Here is a 21,281-nt window from a genome sequence, read left to right as displayed (position 1 = left end):
GAACTAGTCAATGTAATGAACATGTCATTTTAAATACTTGTTGACCAAAGTGTAATATGATCAAAATCAGAGGTCTCCAGTGTGGTGCCTGCGGACCTGTTCTAAAGGTAGCTCACCAGTGCTGGGTCATTGTGATTTTCTAGTAAAGATTTTTTTATTTGTTAAATGAGCCTATCTTACCCTACTACATCAAATAATTACCCTGGTGATAACATTGTAATAACATGCCTAGTTGTAATTTTAGAAGATTAAACTTGGTGTCCTTTTCGCTATTTAGTGACAAAAAGTTATCTCGGCTTGAAAAAGGTTAGAGACCTTTGACCCAGTTAAATGTGTTCGAGAAAATAAAATCAACAAAGAAAGTGTTTATAGAGAGAAGAACAATTTACATTTATCCGAATCTATTTAGTTCCTAGTCAGAGGCTGAATTCCCTGTTGATTACATGGGACTAGTTTTTAAATAGTGCATGAGATGGTGGTTGATGCATGGCTCCTAGCACATACTTCGTTTGCTGCAGGTTTCGTGATACCAGCATTTGTAAAAAATTGACTCCTCTAATGTCATGGGGTTCTTTTTAATGTATTTCCTTCTTTCCACTGGTTGCCTCACTTAATCCTGGTTTGGATAAATAACTGTGCTTACTTGCTCTCCACTTGCTCTTCAATCGGATTCTTTCTTTAATGGCAGACGGTGCTTATTTTAACATGTTGCATCTGCAATGACCAATCGTGTTTCTTTATGTTGATATAGGTGCTGGAGCGAGGTTCAGACAGTATCACAGTACATGCTTTAGGAGTTCTGACTGCCATCATGAGTAACTCTCCCACTGCTAAGGTAAAAACATCTCAAATACATTACCTTTGATTCCAATGATGTCAAAGTCCCTGGGTTAAGAAACGTATATCAGTACTTAAACAGTCATACTGTATGTGTATTCTGCATCTGGTAAATACAAGGATTGGATAATGAATGAAGTTAAAATCTGTATAATTTTCTCAGCTTATGTATACATTTTAAGGTGAGGCCATAGTATCATAACATGTGTTTCCAACAAATATTGTTTATTGTCATTTAAAAATTTGGGGTGATACGATAATATGTTGAAAGATAACTTTGAAACTGTAAATGAAAGCTTTAAACCAATTCAACCTGGAAATTAATTATGTTTACATTTTTAACGTTGTTGAAGATACAGCAGCTTTTGCACATTAATTAATGCAGCTTTAAAACTTCAGATGAGGATACTTTAACACAAGACTTAATGTAGTTTTACATTTCTGCGTAAATATTTGAAACAGTTAAAGTTTTAAAACCTCCTCTCACTCAGGTTCGAATTTTCGCTCCAAACTGCTCCACTCAATAGTTATTGCAGTTTCACTTGTTGACTGCTTTAGTTAAAGATTCTTTAACTCAGTGGTCTGAAACCACTAGGCCACGGACGGGACCCGGCCATGGGTTCTTTGGTACCAGGCTGCACAGAAAGAAAATAAGTTCCTCTGTTTTATGCTTACATTTAAGGGGAATTTTATACTATCGTATTTGAGCAATGATTGATCAGTCAAAAAATAATTCTGGCCACATTTGCATTGCATTTGATGCAACTTGAATCGAACCCAGATCACGGGGGCGAGAGTGCCAGATTTTAACCACTAAGCCACTACAGATGTAGATGGCATGGGAAAAGCCTTTAGATTTGATCTCATCGTCATACTATTTTTATTCACAATACCATGTTGTGGAATACATGGGGCCATGATTAAAATCACAAAGACAAAATCAAATTTAAAATATATTTATTTAATGTCCAAAGAGTTTTTTCCCTTGTCGTGCTTTTTTGCATTTATATAATAAGATGAAACCTAATGCCTTTTTCTATGTCCTCTACATTCCTAGTGGTCTAGTGATTATACTGTTGATTTGGGCTTATTATTATTATTGTTTTTGTTTTTATAGTTTGCACGAATCATATTAATGGCCGGGCGGTGAGAATATTGTCAGACATTAGACCAGTCTGTGGCTTTAACTTAAGACTTAATTCAGATTGAACTCTGAGGTTGAATATGTTCTCACATATCGTCTTCTCAAAAAGTCTTAGCATTTGAGGAAAGTAGTTCTTCCCTCAGGAAATCTCATTGTATTCCAAATGGCTATATGGAAATGTGCCAATTTTGCCTTCCCCGCACAGTCGCTTTTCCACTTGCTATTTCTGTCCCCTTCCCACAGGAGACTTTCAAGGAGAGGATCGGCTACTCCCAACTCTTCGACGTGCTCAAGAGTCAAGGTCAGCCCACCAAAAGGCTGCTGCAGGAGCTGATGAACATGGTGAAAGGAATTTTCTTCTCGTTTTCCACTCATTTGCCCCCATTTTCTCTCTTGGATGACCTTTCAAACGGCATCAAATTGCCACGTCTCAATCTCATCCTCATTACGGGCCACTTGTGTGTCTGTTCTCCTCCAGGCAGTGGAGGGCGAGTATGCCCACGCGCACCACTTAGGCATTAGTAACGACCAGCCACTACTGCTGCTCTTGCAGTGGCTCCCTGAGCTGCACGGCCACAGAGAGCTTCAGATGTTGGTGGCGCAATGGCTAGCTACCGTCTGTGGCGGCTCGCTGTCTTGTCGCACCGTAGCTGTGGAGGCGGGCATGGTGGCGGCTCTCCTGCAGGTGCTCTCACACTCAGAACAATTGGACAGGCATTGCACAGATGCCCTACTGGGCCTCCTGCAGGACCTTGGCTCACTTTGCCTGAAGCCCGACGAGCTGAGGAGTCTCCTCAAACTGCTCAGCGAAGATCAAAAGAGTGGCGCTCACCCTTTCTGCACGCGCATCATCCAAGTGCTTTCGGCAATGGCGGCACGAGAAGGTCGCGACGGCGCTTTGCAGTACTTTGACCTCACGCCCCCTATGGCAGGTATCATGGTGCCAACAATCCAGCGATGGTCGGGAAGCAGCTTTGCCTTCCATGCATGGCTACGTCTCAATGTGGACTTCCCCCATTCTCCTTTGTTGGACTTGAACAAACCTGACACCGACTTGGTTGCCTCAAGTCAACACGACATGGGAAAAGGATCTCGTAGGAAGCAGCTTTACAGGTAGAAGGGCATGGCCTGAATGACAAATTACGTTTATATCTTAGCCTGCTTCAGGTTTTTGGTTGATAAACATCTTGTCTCCCATCAAGTTTTTTTACAGCTAGTGGAACAGGACTGGAAGCATTTTTCACAATGGAAGGCGTGCTGGTCGTGGCTGTTTGCACTAAGAAGGATTACATGGCTGTCGCCTTGCCAGAACTCCCACTAGCTGACTCACGCTGGGTGAGTTTAGTGACTCACCCAAATATCAAGGCAGTGCACGATGGAAAATATGACATCATATTTTCATAGATCCTGTAGTTTGTATTTTTTACCTTGAAATATGGTGATGAATGAATTAACTGTTAATGCAAGTAGTAGTCTCCTTAAGACTGCAAAATGAGTATTTTAATATTAAATCAATCTTTCAATTTGTTTTGGGATTAATTTATGAATCAAATAAACTAAAAATGCTTTCATTTCAAACCATTCGAAAAGATAACATTCAACTTCAACTTTTGCTGGAAGCATAAAATGAAAATTTAGTTACAGGTTTGAGAAATGTAATATATCTTCTTTTTCTTTGCTTTATCTCTGATTAATCAAGGAGCGGCTTCCATATGCACACGTTCAACTGTGTACAGTAAATTATGCGATGATAGTTCTACCCAACGGATGTCGTTGGGAGTCATTAGGTGACCAAACCCCCCAAATTCCAACCCCTAATACCGACCACCAAGCAGGGAGACAATGGCTACCAATGTTGTAAGTCAAAGTGTATCTGAACAATCATTGAAAAAAAAAATACTTTGGGTTTACAATTATATTTAGTTGCTTAACAATTTATCAATGAATTGTGGAATTCTGTTTACAAATAGGGAGCTGTTGTCTCAGGTTCCACCAGTTTATGGTCTGTGTAAGAAAATGGCTTGAGTTGTGCAACGAGGGCTTTTTTGTCCAATTTCAAATTTTATTTTTTTATTATTTAAGCATTCAGTAGCAATCGTCCACATTCAAGGACGTCGCCCTTTTGGTCAAAACCTGGTCAACATCTACATTGATGGAGAGCTGTCCAAAACTGCTCAGATTCGCTTCCCATCCTTAAGTGAGGTAAGTTAAACTCAGCACTCACTTTATTATAGAGGGAACAAAAATATATAATAAAAATATGTAATATCCCCCTTTAAAGACTTTCACTTCCTGCTGCATCGGCTCCGCGGGAAACAGGACCACCACCACCACAACCTCGCCGAATCTACCCTCATCCTTGTCCTCCGCCCAGTCTCCGGAATTCGCTTTTCCGGCCAACGCCCCCTCATTAATCCGTTCCCAGTCCTTTCCAGCCAACTTCGCGGGAGGCCGATGGGGATCTCCAAACGACTCCACGGTGCAAACCATCTCAGCGGGGCTGCAGGACACGGAGTGGGGAACGCCGTCTTCTCTGGATGGACTCTTGGGCACCGCCTTCATATGTCACGAGCCTTTGCAGCAGAGCCAAACAAGAGCGCTGTATGCTGCGGGTGAGGCAAGCTGCTTTAACAATATTTCAGGATTGATTTTTTTTAGTTTTCCATTGCTTTTTATCACAGGTCCAAATCATGTGGCCCTATTCAAAGCGGATGGAGAATTGTCTGATCTTAATGGAAAGCTTGTTCTCTATTACACTCCTCAGGTGTGCAACTAAATTTGTTGTAACTAAATCAACCGCTGTTTTATAACTGTTTCCCATGAACTTTTTTATATCTGTATATTTCAGGCGTTCAAGAGCCAAATATGTTTGGATTTATCCCCTAATCATCAATATGATGGGCGATTAACAGGACACAGAGTCACCAACTGGGACATTAAGGTCAGGTTTATTTTGTAAATGTCAATATATTATACATATTGTGTTGTTTTGCAAACCCAGGCGCAAACACAAAGCTGACCAACCAGTTTATTGGCTGACAAAAAGAATTACAGAAAGGGCTCAGCACATGGGAGGATGTTAGAAAATTGTAAACAAAAACACAGTTCAAGCAAAACTCATGGCTGGCAAAGAATAGAAAGTTCTGAGTCGGGCAAGGTTGAGCACCAAGGGATCAGGAACTAAGTGCAGGCAGGAACATGAAAAAAAGACATTCTGACAGCTTCTGCTATTGGAACAGTCATTATATGAAAGGTTATTAATAAGAGTCAGGTGTGGGTTAAAGGGAGGTGTGTAAATCCACTAGTCATTTTGTCTGCTGGCACCCAATGGAGGGTGGTGGTGTGCTGGATCCTAACATACTTTATACATGTGTTTTGCTCTGGGTATTTGTATTTTCATAGAATAAATCTGGATTATTGTGTTTTCACCACAGGACGCCATCAATGTGATTGGTGGTATCGGAGTTTTGCTACCCCTACTAGAGCAAGTATGCGAGGAAGAACAGGCGCACAACGGCACACAGGAGATCTCAGAACTGCTCGGACCTGAACTGATGTCAACTCGAGGCCCGGCTGCCATGTTGCTGCCACTTAAGTCTTCAGGTTAGATTCTGATTCGGTGCTGTAAATGTTGTAAAACTTATTTTTAAATGACGAAACAACTCTAACATGTTTGAATTACAGGTAAATTCCATGTCGGGCTTTCACATTTCTGGTATTAGTTACAGTTGACAACAATTTGCAATTAGATATATTTTTTGTCTTCCAGAAGCAAGACTGGAGCGGAACAGCATTGCAGCCTTTTTGCTTATGATGAAGAACATGATCCGACGTCATCCTGTCAATCAGGAAGCCCTTCTGCAGTGCCATGGGCCCAGTGTCATCGGGGCCATGCTCAGCAAAGTAAGATTGTCCTCTTAAAATTTGATAATTATTTAGGTTTTTTTTTTCATTCCATTGGCGCAATGCAATGACTTATTTGGTGTAATAGTATTTTTGAATATTTGTGGTAATGGGGCCTTAATATCAAATGAAATGCAGGTTCCGGGCATTATGATGGACATGAACGTATTGATCGCATGCCGGCTGCTGCTGGATCAGGTTTTCAATGAGGGCAACGGTCCGCTTCTGCAGCAGTTCTACCAGCACCTGCTCTTTGATTTCCGGATCTGGACCAGAAGCCATTTTGCCGTTTGTCACGGTGAGGGAAAAGCAGATCCTGTGTTGTGGCTCAGTGTCCTTTCCAACAAAGGTGTTTTGTATGCTTTGAAATTTAAATGAATCAATTTCCCGTAGAAGGCTTTTTTCAGATGTTGAAGCAAAATTATTCACAAACCTGTGGCTATTACATGTGAGATATAATAAATAAGTATATAATTATGAATCTTTTGTAATTTCCCTTCCCAAGATCATGTCCAGTACATCTCCTCTGTGATCCACAAAGGAAAACAGCGCTTAAAGAGGAAATACGGAGTTCAGTACATTCTGGATACCATTCGCACTTACTACAGGTGAACTTTGATTCATTTCTAAGGTGCGGTGGACAATTTGGATTTTAGAAAAAACAATTTACCGCAGTTCCCTCATTCACAGCACTGAAAAAGATGGCAGCTCCCTCTCTGACGAAAAGCAGATGATTCAGTCATCTTTGTTTTCGTTGCTGAAGGACTTCCTCAGGTCTCCCACGGCAGAGGAGCTCCACAGCGTCATGGCTTACATTCTGACCGCCGGAGACGAGCAACAGGTACCAACGTCTTGCTGTTTTAGTTGCTTTCTCTTCCGAGTTTTGAAACGTGTCACAGAATTAGCAAAATGATTTCTATTCATGTTGAATTCCAGGAGTGTAAGTTATCAGAGAGAGAGAAAAGAGAGAAATAATTCTTTTTTCTTAACATTTTGTGATATTTGTTGAATATTTTATTTTTTACCATATTGTCTCCGTCAGGTAAAAGGATCTTTCAATTCTGTTTTCATCAGCTCATAATCTAAATTGTCTCTTAATGGTTTAGTAATGTTTTATTAAAAGAGCAATTGTTTTTAGAAATCTGCCAATATTGAACGTATTATTGCTTTCATATAAAAACCAACACTATCAAATTCATTTTTGCAGGAATACTGTTGTTGATTAACCCTCCTAAAAGAAATAAAAACTGAGTATAAGTTTTTTTTCCAAATGATTGCGGTAATATATTTAAAACAAACAAATACTTTGGAAAAACAATTCTTTTTTATTTTGTATATTTTAACTTAAACATTTTTAAGTTATTTATTGTATGCATACATACATAATATATATAATATGTATGTGTAATTATTAAAGTGAAAAGAAACTATAGCAAAACCAACAGGAAAGTTAATACTTAAAAATTGTACCAAAATATCCGCAAACAGAACGAGAACATTTTACTTGGATGTTATATATTTTCTCTTGTATAATTAATTGATTTAAATAACAGTGCAGAGTCAGGACTTAAGAACACTTATGGTCTTTTTTCAGCCAAAGTTTGAAATGATTGTAGAAGTTTTTGAAGTTTTCATCTCCACCTCTTTTTTGCATACGTTTGTCCAGGTGGTCAAGGCCCTGGATGTGCTGTATGAGCTATTGAGGAGCAGCCCTCCTCGTGAACAGGTGCAGGCTGTGCTGCTGGAGTGGGGAGTGGAACAACTTTATAGTCTTCTTCTCAACCCAAGCTTTGGAGACCGGGCCAGAGAGATGGTCTTTAGGGTTAGATCATTTTCTTTGTATTCTTACACTTGTGCTGTCTCTCTCAGAACCAAAAATGCCTCACATTTGTCATGTCTGCAGGTTTTATACAAAATCCTGAAGAGTGAGCGTGTGTCGGAACGCAACAAGCAGCGCCTTAAACTAAAGGACTTTGGCTATCTGGGCCTAGTGTTCTTCCTTGAAGACATGTCCGTCACTATGACGATAGTGCGGTGTCTGTACGAGCAGGTCCTCGCGACAGGTAGTTCATTTCTAAAAAAGAAGGCATTCACCATGGTCAACTAAAATTTAATAAATTAATGATGGCAACTTGGATGGACAACAATGACAGCAATCAATACAAAAGTAGACCAGTGTTGTTCAACCTTTTTTGAGCTAGGGCATGATTTTTACATTGGAAAAATTTTGCGGCACACCACTAACCAACAATGTTGTAAAATGACACTGGACAGTATGTTTAATTACAATGTAATTTATAATACCCCCAGTTTTTACAGCACAGACACTTGACAATGACATAATATTTGCAGAAAATGATTCACTAGACAAAGAACAATCATCACAAACTTCCTTTTTTGGGTGTTCCTAGTATTCTATATTTATAATTATCATGATATTTATTACAAGCCTGCTAGCCTTGCTTGGCTCCGCATTGCCGGGAATTCTACTTGGGTAGGGTTGTTGGGGCTGTGATTTGTTGAAAAAGCTCCAGGCAGCCACTAGGCAGTGCCAAAGAGCCACATTCAGCTCAAGAGCCCCTCGTAAATGAAAGCAGATGTTTAACCTTTTTTTTTGTTTTTTGTTTGTTTTTTAAGTATTTATTGTGGGTACCTCGACAAAACCTAGTTAAATACACTCCCTGGGGTTTAAAATGTAGCTGTGTAATTTTTTTCCAAATTGATTCAGCCGTTTCGGGGCCTATAAGTCACATACAGTCATGCAAACACACAGATTTTCGATTTACTTTTATTTAGATAGATAGATTTACATATAGATTAGATAGATAGATTGTTGTTATTATTACTTTTGTGTTTTTACTAATTTTCAGTATTATTTGTGGAATTTTATTATGTGTCTTGACTTATTAGTCAGGTAAAATAATTAAATGTGCAAAAGAAAGAAAATACATCACAAGCAAAGTTATCTGTTATTGCAGATGGTAAAAAATGTACTCATGTTTAGGTTTTTTTAGCAATCCTTCGTACTGCAGCTCCATGCTGCAAAAAATTGAATTGTGAAATAAGGAAAATTATTTTAGTAAAAATTATGTTCTGGTACAGTCTTCAATATTTTTCCCTTATTATAGCAATAACGAGATTGAGTTTATCTATTTTTTTTACAAGTAAAACAAGTGGGATAAAAATCTTTATAACATTATAAGTATTCAGTCTGACCTTCCCCTCAGACTTGAGCCCAAACTTCAGAGACCTCCTTGCTGTGGTATGCCTTTCCCACCAAGCTGACCTGGCTGTCCGACTGGATATTTGCCGCAAGGTCAGTCTGATCTTCCGCTACTCTAGCTTTTGTCACCCAAAACAATTTTACAAGTGGGGTTGTACCGACAGCTCTTCCACCTCATCTACCTCAGCGAGGAATACGTGAAGCAGCTAGCCAAGCAGCCCGGCTGGCAAGACGTTCTCACCAAGCTCTACGTTAAAGAGTCCTACGAGTCCTTCGCCGCCAGCATCTCAGGATCTGCCGAGCCAAACTTTCGGCCACCATTGCGCAGAGAACAGAGTCTCCTAATAGAGGACGCACGCATTTTCCTCGACTACGGCACCTCGCAGGAGGACAACGAGGAGGATGAAGAGGAGGAACGTGGTCAACGAGACAATTCGGAAGGATTTTCTGATTTATCCCAATCGCCACCAGGTGGAGTGGGAGGCCAGCTAAAGACCTGCAAGTCCTTCGATTCTGCCGACCAAGAGAGTCGCTCGTCGTCCCTCTCCAGTTCTATGGTGGCAGATATGATCTCGTCTCGTTTTGATGAGGAAGGGAAAGATTACCAGCCCTTCTCCCCATACGGAATGTCGCCGCCTTTTGATTTGGAGTTGGGCAGTATGGGAGAGATGGTCACCCCAGCGGGTAGCCTCACAAATACCCCGTCCCCGATGGAGTACAGCAAACCTTTCCCACCGCTCAGGCCCAGAAAAAGCTCGAGTCTGTCCAACGTTTTGGACCAGGCCAGCTACGGAACAGACCCACCCACTGCAGACACCATTTCCAACACGTCCAACCCACAGGTTCGGATAATGGCGCTTATTTCTCTAGAAAGCTTTCTGGGGCTCTTCATGTTTGAGTATGACTTGATTTTTAGCAGATGCCAGAAGAGGAACTCTGCAACCTTCTCACCAACATTATCTTCTCCGTGCTGTGGAACGGCAGCGGGGCGGACGGGTCCGAGGATGTGGTCTGGAGAGAGAGGGGCCAGGTGTTTTCTGTTCTCACAAAACTGGGCTCTTCCTGCCAACTGGTTCGCCCACCGGATGACATCAAACGCAGGTCAGCTTTTCTTGCCACACATTTATACGATCAATTCCTTTAAAAATAAAACAAAATACATGTCCATATATTTTAGGTTGCTTAGACAAAGGAGGCTCAAGAAGATTTGCTTTACACGTTTATAAATTTGGCATCATTTGATCCATAACATTATTACATGCACTATATAACACAATACGTTTTTTTTCCCCCAAATTAAATTACTATATTTCTTTCAACATTTTATTGATTTATTTTTTTTGACAGTTTTAAAACACAAAAAAAAGTTTTGTAGAGGTTTAAAAATGTTCAGGTGTTGTTTGAAATTATTAGTTGTTTACCTTTTTTTAACCTTAAAACTTTTTTTTTTAATTGAACAATGCAATTTTTTTTCTTTTTTTTAATGTACAACCACATTTGGGGGGTTGGTTCAAATTAAAAACTACCACATTTTAGGTGTTGTTTGGATAGAAACCCTGAGAAGCTTGCCTGATTCACCTAAGTTGTTTATTCCGTCCATGCTTGAACCAAATAGGAATATTTTTGACTGCCATTTTTGATTTGTTTATTTATTTTTTGAAGCTCCTTAAATTTTACCTCATTCATAACTAAAACCTCTATTCATGATTAATTAATTTCGGTATCAGTACAGTATATACTAAGCTGTCTCGACAGAGTGATGGCATTTTCATGCAGCAATTTCCAGCATAACTGTCAACAGTAGTTTGTGTATTTACTCAGTTGCTGTTGCAAAATTCGATAACATTCGATCTGCGGTTCCCCGGATGAAATTATTGTATCAGCAGATTAGAGCTATGAGTCTAGATAGATAGATAGATAGATAGATAGATAGATACTTTATTCATCCCCGTAGGGAAATTCACTCTTCCAGCAGTATCCTTGTGTTGAAAATAAAACAATAATAAAGGAAAAGGAATATAATACATAAATACCCAATGTAACGTGTTGATATTGTGTATTTAAATAGTGCTACATAAAATACACACTGTAATAAAAATAGGGTAATATGCAAATGTGGGGGTGTGGTTTAATGTGGGCTTTTACTCCCCCGGTCGGAGTTAGACACCAACATTCTGCCAATAATGCCTCTTATACCTGCTGCATATTTACAGATCAACTCTGCCATTGTTTGTGTGTTCACATTAAGAGATTCTCCCACACATTGTCAATGAAAGTTTTTCTCATATCCTGTGTTGTCACTGCTAAGAACCCTTTGTAACATCCCATTTGGCTGTCTACTCTTTGTAACAGCCTGCTGGAAATGATGCTGGAATCATCTTTGTCTGACCTGAGGGACGCCCAAGGAATGTTCCTGCCTTTTTTTCCCAGCCTGGTCAGGCTCCTGAGGTTGCTACAGGACTTCCTGTTTGCCGAAGGCACCGACAATCAAATGCTTTGGAGTGAAAAGGTACTTGCGACAGCCTTTGTGAGACATTAGTTGTGAGGTTCTACTGTAACTGGTAGCACTCGTGAGACTATGTCTTTTTTTTGGTTGATTGCAAAGTAAAATCATTTGTCTACTGGAGATAGTGTGTAAACAGCGACCTTCAAAAACAAATCCACAGTTAGAGGTTTTTCCTGTATATGTAATTTTCACTCTGAGTCTGGAACATAATAAACATACTTTACAGTGGGATTAGAGATGTCACTCCAAGATAAACATGTGGTAGACTTAAAAGAGAATAAATACAATTAAAATATGTCTGGATAAATAGGCAAAATTAGGTAGTGTTTTTACCTGAGACTAGCCTAAATTGTAAGTTAATTGATCAATCGTCCAATAAAAAAAGAATGCGATAACAAAATCAAATACATTTTCAAAGTAAGTCAATAAACAATATATAAATACCCGTTTTTTTATACATAGGCAAGATATATAGTGTATTTTTCACATTGTTGTGCGCTTGTTTGGGGTGGTGGCCCTGGGGAATATACTTCCTCCGAGCCTTATTCCTTATTTAAAGAACCCGTAGAGCCTACCAGAGGGCAGCAGGTCAAAGAGGTGGTTGCCAGAGTTAGAGTTGTCTTGTAAAATTGTAGCCTCTGCTGCAGTATCGCAAGCCGGATTGGACAGAGCGCAGCCAATGATTCTCTGGCCTGTGTTGATGACTCTGTGTAGGGTCCCAGCATATCACAACATGATGCTGGCTTTCCACTGTGGCTTTGTGAAAGAACACCAGAAGCTTCTGTTTGAGGTTGTTCTACCTGAGCACTCTCAAGAAGTGGAGTCGCTGCTTGGGCTCCCACTACAGCACTGGTGTTGGCAGACGAGGAGAAGTTTTACTGTAGTCTGTTTATTTACAGTCTTTGTTTTGCAGATCTTTGAGGGGGTAGTGAACCTACTTGATAAGGTGCAAGCCTGGCACAGCACCCCAGGTAGCCCTGGCAGCACAGAACTAAAGGAGATGTCGCAAATCGGCCTACGCATCATTACTGGCTACATCCAGCAGCAGCAATCACAGGTTGGTCGTCGTTTTTATTACCTGTGATATTTAGCTTACGAGAAGGGTTCACACAGATAAACGCGGATTATAAATACCAGATTGTGTATAAATTTAATTGCAAAAGACATTTCCTTCATTGCATATGTGGGGAACATTTCTTATGAAAACATTGGTCATCTCTTAAATTGTGACCTCTGTCGCCTTTGCTGAAGCACTGTGAGATACTGAGTGAGGTGTGGTGACTGAAGCCACCACAAGGCCTCCGATCACATGACTTGGGTTGGAATACTAATCTGCACAGTATAATAGCTCCCACAGAGCCCTTCATCATCATGAATCAAATGATTTCTGCGATGACTTAGCAACTACGTCATACTTTGCCCGTTTGTGGTGTTTAATTCGAAGGAAGTCAGTGTAGTTTTATTGCATTGAGTTTTTTTTTTTAATTAATTCTCCTAGGTTACAAAAAGTATATCAGCCCAAAAGGGTGTTGAATCAAAAAACAGCAACATTAGTGGCCAATAGTGACAATAATGTAAACAGTGCATAGTAGTCAAAATAACTTAAAAAAACATTGAGAGAAAATAGGCAAAAAAACTAACAACTCTGGCATACTTTGCAATCCAACTGTAAGGAATAGTAGTCAAAATAACAAACAACCTTAGCATCCTATGTCATCTCCTTTGCTGATTCCAATATTAAAAACAGAATACATTCATCAATACTAAATATTAAAAACACTTCTGCACTTCTCAGGTGTGTGTGATGGCCTTTGTAAAACTGCACAGCCTGCTGCAAACCGTGTTGTGCCTGAGCTGGGAGGAGGTCTGCTTCCTGCTGGGCCGAATCGGCGTCCCCCTGTGGCCAGACAAGGAACCAGCAGACATCAACAACACCGAGCATTCGGAGATGTTCTCTCAGGTGGTCCCGGTTGTCCGAGCTCTTTTGGACCAGCATGCAGACCCTGTTACGGTACAACAGCTGCTCCCGAGCCTGCCCGTGACCAACGGCAGCACCACATTTGCACAGGACCTCAAGGCCTACTGCCACACGTTGGAGTGGCAGAGCTTTTACCAGCAGCAGGTCAGAACATAATACATTCTTTATCTGTATTTTTTACAAATGAATGTTTTGACAAGGATATCAACAGCCACAAATTTATCTTGGATATTTTAAGCAGACGCCATTTTAAGTTAAATATTAAGATTGTTGAAATGTTTTATGACCACCAAATAGAAACCCTCTTAGTATGTGTATACTATTCTTCTTGTTTATATTTTGGGATTTCAGCGTGTGCCTACTCGGTTGATTTAATTTCTCATACTTTCGTCCGATAAATTTAATTTGATATGTAATGTCTGCGATTTTATGAAGTCATAATAGTCTTTTTTTCTGTCTCATACTTTAAGAACATTAAATAAGAGGACATTAATTTAACTCATTATTTATGGTAACTGGCTCACTTCTGCTGAAATTTCACCCTGAAAACATTTGGGTTAAAAACACTCCAATTTGGCTCAAGATTGGACTGACCAGAATTGATTTGAACTTCTTTGGTTGATTTGTACAATGACTTAACTAATTAAAAAAAGAAAACGTTGGGCTTTATTGGAAAAGGTTTTTTTCAGAATAGAAACAGACTTGTCTTTACTGTTCTTGATATCAACGTTCTGAAACATTGTATGCAATGAGATGAGACATGGCAATCCAGGATAAACATTTAATACAATACTTTAAAGAGAAAAAAGTTTAAAGCCCCAGTGTGTAATATTTTACCACTAGATGGCACTGGTGTCCAAAGCAAATGAAAACGATGGCCACAGAGCACAGCGTAGCAGCACGATCCCAGACAAACATGGGGGGAACCTTTAGGTAGGGATTCCACTACGTAAAATAAATACACATTTTCCGACCTATGATTTTTGAATGAAAATGAACATTTGTATGATAGTATTCAAATCAATGTTTTTGTTTTATTTACAACTGGATGAAAGGTTTTTTGTAGCACTAGGAGGCACTAAATATTACAAACTGTCCATTTAAAGATCATCAGGATAAATAGGCAAAAATATTTACAATGTAATGCTTACAGACTGGCCAAAGTTATAACAATGCAATGAAAAATAAATGCATTATATCAATAAAAACATTTTGCAGTAACAAAAAGGGGCCTTTTTGTTTTTATTTATAGAAACATTATTCATTCATCTTAGTTTAAATCGTTAAATAGTTTAAACACCGTTTTGTGCAATCAACACAAAAATAATTGGGTTACTTTGTTTGGTTCAACGCAAAGTCAGGTTGTATTTTACAAAACAATTTATTTTTCAAGTAATTTATTGTTTTTAACTCTCACTGATTTATCAAATTGATCAACAATTCAATATTATATTATTATTATACCAGCTCAGTAGCCTAGATGGTAAGGCGCCCGCTTTGAGACTGGGAGGTCGGTGGTTCGCGCCCCGGCCGAGTCATTCCTAAGACTTAAAAAGTGGTCGGCGGCGCCCTATGTTGGCTGCGGCTGCATCGGCTCGCTACAACGGGTCAGGTGCAATCGACATTTCGTTCTGTGTACATTGTTACACAGAATGACAATACAAGGAAATTATTATTATTATTATTATATTCAAGGTTGTTACAATATGTATAAAGTTTTGATCAACTGTGATTTATTTTTGACCCAGAAGTTTTGAGAGTGAGAAAAAAAATCCCAAGATATTGTCTCACCTTTTAGCACGATCTTTATTGTCATCGATAACAATGTAGTGAACAAGATTAGATATGGCACTTCAGGATATACATGTAGCAAAGGCTTAGACGAAAAATAAGATGCATAGAATGTCAGGATAAGCAGGCAAAATTGTTTAGAAAATATTAAACATGTCTGCTTGTTCCCTTATGCGCAGGTTCAGCCCACGATGGAGCAGTATGAGCTGGACACATTTGGGCGCAGTCACGACATCATGTCTAATTTCTGGAACTCGTGTTTCGATGACCTCATGAGCACGGCCTTCAGACGGGACAAAGACAGATCTGAAAGCAAAGCCAAATTTCAGGTGGTGCAACTTAGACTGCGTGCGTCAGCCATCACGTCTTCTGACCTTTTGAATTACCCGTCACCTTGTGCGTCCTCATAGGAAGCCATAGTTGATCCCTACCTGAAGCGTGTACGGAGTGAGAACGGGCGCTACTCCAGTTGGCAGAAACAAAGCTCCAACCAGCAGGGGGTGGTGTGGCAGCACTGGAAGGCTCTGCGCAGGCTGTTAACCAGCGAGAGAGCCGTGTGGGCCCAAAAGTAGGATTTGCTCTTCCCCAATGTTATTTTTATTTGCTTTACCCAAACATGCTTTAAATTCCATCTAAAAATGCTCTTTGCCACTTTCCTCTGGAGTCTGTTTGTGCCGCTAAGCTTAGAGGGGGTCGGGAATATTTTCGATTCAAAGAGCCATGAAGCAAAATGTTTTGATTTTTTTTTTTATGAGCGTTACACCATATATTTTAAGACAAAATTAAACAAAGCTGCTAAACCTTAATTCGAGACACAAGCTATTGCATTTTCTAGACTGTAAGTCTCTCCGGAGTATAAGTCCCACCAGGCCAAAAAACGCATCATTATGAGGGAAAAAACATATATAAGTTGCACTCGAAGTATAAGTCTCATTTTTGGAGGAAATGTATTTAATAAAAGTCAACACTCAAAAAAATCAGGTCATCTTGAAAGGCATTTTAAAATTAAATAGAGAACATAATATGGTACAGTACGTCTTACACTCCCGAAAAAAGTACGTCAGTAACAAAGTAACATCCATCCATTATCCGCACCGGTTATCCTTAATAGGGTCGCGGGGGTGTTGGAACCTATCCCAGCCGTCATTGGGCAGTGGGCAGGGGACATCCTGAACTGGTTGCCAACCAGTCGCAGGGCACACAGGGACAGACAATTCGCTCGCTCATTCATACCTAGGGACAATCCAGACCGGCCAATTAACCTGACATGCACGTCTTTGGAATGTGGGAGGAAGTTGGAGTGCCCGGAGGAAACCCACGCAAGCACGGGGAGAACATGCAAACTCCACACAGGAGGTTCGATCTCGTGACCTCAGAACTTAGCTGCATACACGCTAACCACTGCGCCGCCGTGCTGCCCACAAAGGAACATAGTAAGAGTTATTCAGAAAATGCTAGCGTAAAAAAACATGCTTAAAGAACTTTTCGCTTCACTTCAAATCACTAAATACAATCAAATCTTTATCCTCCGTGTCACTTTTACTAAACGACTCCTCCAACTCTGAACGATAAGAGGCATTCTTCTTCCGGTCCGAAAAAGGTTCACCCACAACAGGGCAAGGTTGAAACTATCAACATAGGCTTAGTGTGCCCTTTTGCAGTTGATACATTACCAGTAGTAAAAAAAATACAACTCAATAATATAATAATGTGTTAATAATTTTAGTCTTACTGGATTATTGGTCACATCCAGGGCCAAATTATGGGGAAAAAAAAATCTTCAAACTTTACACCAACCATAATGAGTGGATGCATGAGATATTAAAAATAAAAACCTCAAAGTTCTTAGCGCGCTAGGGATACAGTGCAGTGTGTATACACACGAACCAGAAAGTCGAAGCTGGATTTCTTCTTCGGGGTTGATGCTGGGTGATCTCTCACAGCACCACACGCCGGTAGCGACGGAAAGAAGCACTACAGTAATGTCCTGTCCTCGGAAAAAGGTGCACACAATACAAAATCTCACTTTCAACTTCAACATCCTGAACAAAATGTTCCTATCTACCGTTTTTCGTAAGCCGAATTGTCATAACTAGGGGAGCATCTGTACTGACAGCACCTGTGTCTCATATCAACAAAAATTCCACTTAAAAATTGTCTCCCTCCCGCAGCTACTTATAACCGTTTATTTTAAGCGTCATTTTTGTCATGAGTGTAAATGTAAACGTGAATGGTCTGCATTTAAATGGCGCTTTTCAAGTCAATGAAGACCTCCCAAAGCTCTTTACAATGTGCTTCACACTTACCCATCCACACACACTCACACACTGATAGCAATGTCAGCCAAATGAATAATAGTTTAAATACAAGGTGTGAGCAGAGTTCTTTTGTAAAATTGTCACAAAATACTGCAAATGTGGAGGATACAGATGTATTTTCCGTCAGCTACGTGACATTGACATAGTTACTTTTGGATTTAAGTGGTCAGTATTTGTTCTCCATTGAGTTTTATTGAAGCAAATTATCGACATATTAAATCTACAAATGTTCGTTTTGATAATTTTGGATTTTTTTTAAATAACTTGTGCAGACTATGTTTGAAAAATTATCCAGGAAATTGTAGAGCGCAGACGTCACACTCGCATGTGGGGTCTAATTGACTAAGAGACACAGAAAAAAATCGTATTGACATTTCTTCTGACCAGTCTTAGAAAGGTGCTATGGCGACCCTGCTTCTACTGGTAGAAACACGGTGGTGCACCCTCAATGCGTTATAAAGTCTTTTTTATCTCCGAACCAGTTGTACCCATGAAAAGAGCCATACCTGGCTGCGAGCCGTGCGTTCCTGATCCCTGCTCAAACGCTCTTTTATCCTTCACAGCTCTTTGATCTCACCGCCCTTAGACAGAAAAACCCACTCATGGATATTTTTTTCCCCTGTCCTTCAGATTTCAGCCTCAGGTCAAGTGGATACTGTCCAGCGCCGAGACGTATTCGAAAATGCGCCTAAAACTGGTTCCCAACCATCATTATGATCCTCACACAGAGGCCAGTGCCCAGAGAGACAACATGGGTGCGTCACATATGTGCCCAAAATCCGTGTTGCTGGTTGTGAAGATTTCTTAACAAAAGTGATGTCATTATTTTTCCAGGAGTAGACAGTCCGCGTTCTGAACCCCTCCCTTTGGCCGTCGCCAAAGAAGCCAAAGTCAGTGATATGGAGGACGACCAGTTAGCGGAAGAGGATCTTGTTTTTTTAGATAACAAGTGAGTCTCTGACTAAGTATACGCTTGTCCTTTGGAACTTAATTTATAAGCTAGCTTCATACTTAAGATGCATTTGTGACATCTTTGCACTATGGCTATAAAATCCCCTTCCCAGTTTGTTATAATCATAATAATAAAAATAAAAATGTGTAATAATAGTCTGTAGTCTGTACAGCCCTTTGAAACTTCTTGTTGGGCTATACAAATAAACATTACTTCACATGTATTATTTAGCTCCTCCAAAATGGTAAATCTTAATTCATCAAGGAAAAACATATTAATTAAAATGATAAACAAAAATACACGAACTGTCATACAAACATGCATTTTTAAATACTAGAGAATATGCATTTATTTTACATAAAATTTGCTTCACTGAAAGGGAGTTGGCATAATTGTCCGCTATCTTGCTGCTCCAGGTTCCCAAAAATCTAAAAAAAAAACAAAAAAAAGACTTAGCAAAAAAAAAAGTTTCGGTCACTTTGAGTATTTGTAGTTTGTAATAATCCTTGTGCTTTTAAGCACTTGTTTTTGGATACACTATACCAGGGGTCGGGAGCTTATGGCTCACGAGTCAGATGTGGCTCATTTCATGAGTTCATATGGCTCCGAAATAAAATTCTGAAAATGAATTTTTTTTTCCATTGCCTTCTAATTCCGATAAACGCAGTATGTGTGTATTGCTAGTATTATGGTTCGGTTCAATATATAAAGGGCACAGTCCCAACTACAGTTTACAGTCTAGGTGTCACACCAACAGACCCTGTTTTGACCATATGTCGCTTCAGAATCCTTCATATGGAAGCTCGTTAAATAATTTATGTTCACTGTTGAAACACTTTATAATGAAAACCCACAAAAAAAACTGTAAAAAAAAATTAAAATTTCCCAAGAGCCAAGAAGAGAACCGCATGTTTGAGAGCGTTCTCCATTCGGGCCCCGATGTTGTAGAACAGAGGTGGCGAACAAGTTTGACACAAAGAGCCGAAATTTTTAACTGTGAGAGTCAGAGAGCCACATCACGCACTGACCTGCCATGACAGACAAACACACACAAACTCACACAATTAAAAACATGTTATTTCCCATAACACACTCCTCTCCTTACAATACAACAAGTATTGTTCTTGTGTTGATTTCAAGGAAAGTGTCCACCCTCAATACACACACAAAAAAAACTAAACATGAAACAAGATAAAGAGCCACAGTATATAGAAAATATGATGAGGCAAAGAGCTGCATTCTTATTGGCCAAGAGCCGCATGCGGCTCTAGAGCCACGTGTTCGCCACCCCTGTTGTAGAATGCTCTGCCCCCTGAGGTTAGAATGATATACAACCTCAGTGGAACTGTTGAAATCTAGGCTTAAAACACACTTCTATTTTCTATCTTATGCATTACCCATATTTTCTGTTGACAATATCTGTGTATTATTTGTTATTGCAACGTCCATTGCAGCCTGGTCATCCTGGAAGGGGGATTACCACATGTGCGGTCCCTTCTCCAGGTTTCTTCATTTTCCTCATGTTGAGGTTTTTCCTCGCCCTCATGTAGGTTTGAAATAGGGAGATGGTGTAATAATAGTCTGTAGTTTGCAATAGTCTGTAGTCCGTGCAGCCCTTTGAGTCTTCTTGAGATTAAGGGCCATACAAATAAACATGACTTGACTTCATATTATGACCATTACCTGACATGATTGTCTGTTATCTTGCCACTAAGCGTACCCTAAAACAAAACAAAACAACGTTGTGAAAGGCGGGGCAAAACATGGTAAGAAATGTCATGTTGTTTGGTCACTTTGAGTCTCTGTAGTTTGTCTTCTTCCTTGTGCTCTATAGCACAATTTTTGTGTTGCACTACATTAAACAGCGACACTTGGCGGTCAAATGTCAGTGCCCCTTTGAAAAAAGAGATTGTGTCTTTAGAACCACTTTTGACTTAGAACAGCTCATTTAAGTTCTACTACAAAAAAAAGAAAAATTCTCTTGATCAATTTTGAAATATGATTTTAAATGTTTGGCAGCTCTGCAATAACATCCTATTAAATAACATTGTAACTCTCCATTTAGTGTGGAGGCTGAAGACGAAAGCCAAAAAGAAAAGCTGGTTTTATCTGAAGACTGTGAACTCATCACTATCGTGGCCAAAGTTCCTGGACGCCTGGAGGTTACCACGCACCACCTTTACTTCTATGATGGCAGTACTGAGAAAGCGGAAACGGAAGAAGGTGAGGATAAAGTTTACCTTGATGGAGATTAGAATGTTCAATTTTGATGGACACTGTAAATGAGTTCCCGTGAATGCACTCTTTTAAAGTATGAAAACTAAACAAATATAATTTTTAATCGGTAAGGTAAATTCAATTAGAGGTAAGACCGGGCCTAGAAAAAAATTCCGTCTGACCCAGGCCCCGCGCGTATTAAAGACCGACCCCGCCCCACCCTGACAAATTATTCGATTTGCAGGACAGAGCCTGAAGCAAACCCCAAATTTATCTGTGAGGACTCTGGGTTAGGAGAGGTGATCTATGATAACACATTAAAGGCTGTCTTTTGTAGCAGATCTAAGTTAAACAACACTGTATTAAAATGTACATATTTCATATTTCTGTGCCTGCGGGTTGCAATGACCAA

The 21,281-nt window shown here is 39.8% G+C and overlaps 1 protein-coding gene across 3 annotated transcripts in view; it reads left to right on the top strand.

The window, feature by feature from the left end:
- Positions 1-21,281, top strand: part of nbeal2 (neurobeachin-like 2) — a 71,725-nt gene that overhangs the window by 25,024 nt on the left and 25,420 nt on the right. For 2 of the 3 annotated variants that reach the window (XM_088327262.1, XM_088327260.1), the window contains 26 exons: positions 752-835; positions 2,225-2,323; positions 2,460-3,094; positions 3,184-3,316; positions 4,064-4,183; positions 4,263-4,593; positions 4,663-4,745; positions 4,830-4,922; positions 5,416-5,584; positions 5,751-5,884; positions 6,023-6,182; positions 6,390-6,492; positions 6,575-6,725; positions 7,551-7,706; positions 7,788-7,947; positions 9,112-9,200; positions 9,272-9,949; positions 10,024-10,208; positions 11,460-11,616; positions 12,527-12,670; positions 13,409-13,735; positions 15,562-15,711; positions 15,793-15,950; positions 18,331-18,455; positions 18,535-18,649; positions 20,718-20,875. In XM_088327262.1, coding sequence (XP_088183388.1) covers positions 752-835; positions 2,225-2,323; positions 2,460-3,094; positions 3,184-3,316; positions 4,064-4,183; positions 4,263-4,593; positions 4,663-4,745; positions 4,830-4,922; positions 5,416-5,584; positions 5,751-5,884; positions 6,023-6,182; positions 6,390-6,492; positions 6,575-6,725; positions 7,551-7,706; positions 7,788-7,947; positions 9,112-9,200; positions 9,272-9,949; positions 10,024-10,208; positions 11,460-11,616; positions 12,527-12,670; positions 13,409-13,735; positions 15,562-15,711; positions 15,793-15,950; positions 18,331-18,455; positions 18,535-18,649; positions 20,718-20,875 — 4,897 coding nt within the window. The remainder of the gene's footprint in view (positions 1-751; positions 836-2,224; positions 2,324-2,459; positions 3,095-3,183; positions 3,317-4,063; positions 4,184-4,262; positions 4,594-4,662; positions 4,746-4,829; positions 4,923-5,415; positions 5,585-5,750; positions 5,885-6,022; positions 6,183-6,389; positions 6,493-6,574; positions 6,726-7,550; positions 7,707-7,787; positions 7,948-9,111; positions 9,201-9,271; positions 9,950-10,023; positions 10,209-11,459; positions 11,617-12,526; positions 12,671-13,408; positions 13,736-15,561; positions 15,712-15,792; positions 15,951-18,330; positions 18,456-18,534; positions 18,650-20,717; positions 20,876-21,281) is intronic. The other variant, XM_088327261.1, reaches the window with a different exon arrangement.

This window comes from Urocampus carinirostris, chromosome 2 (genome assembly GCF_059441175.1).
Source record: "Urocampus carinirostris isolate Australia breed hairy pipefish chromosome 2, RoL_Ucar_1.0, whole genome shotgun sequence".
NCBI lineage: Eukaryota > Metazoa > Chordata > Actinopteri > Syngnathiformes > Syngnathidae > Urocampus > Urocampus carinirostris.
This window is presented reverse-complemented; position numbering and strand designations above follow the sequence as displayed.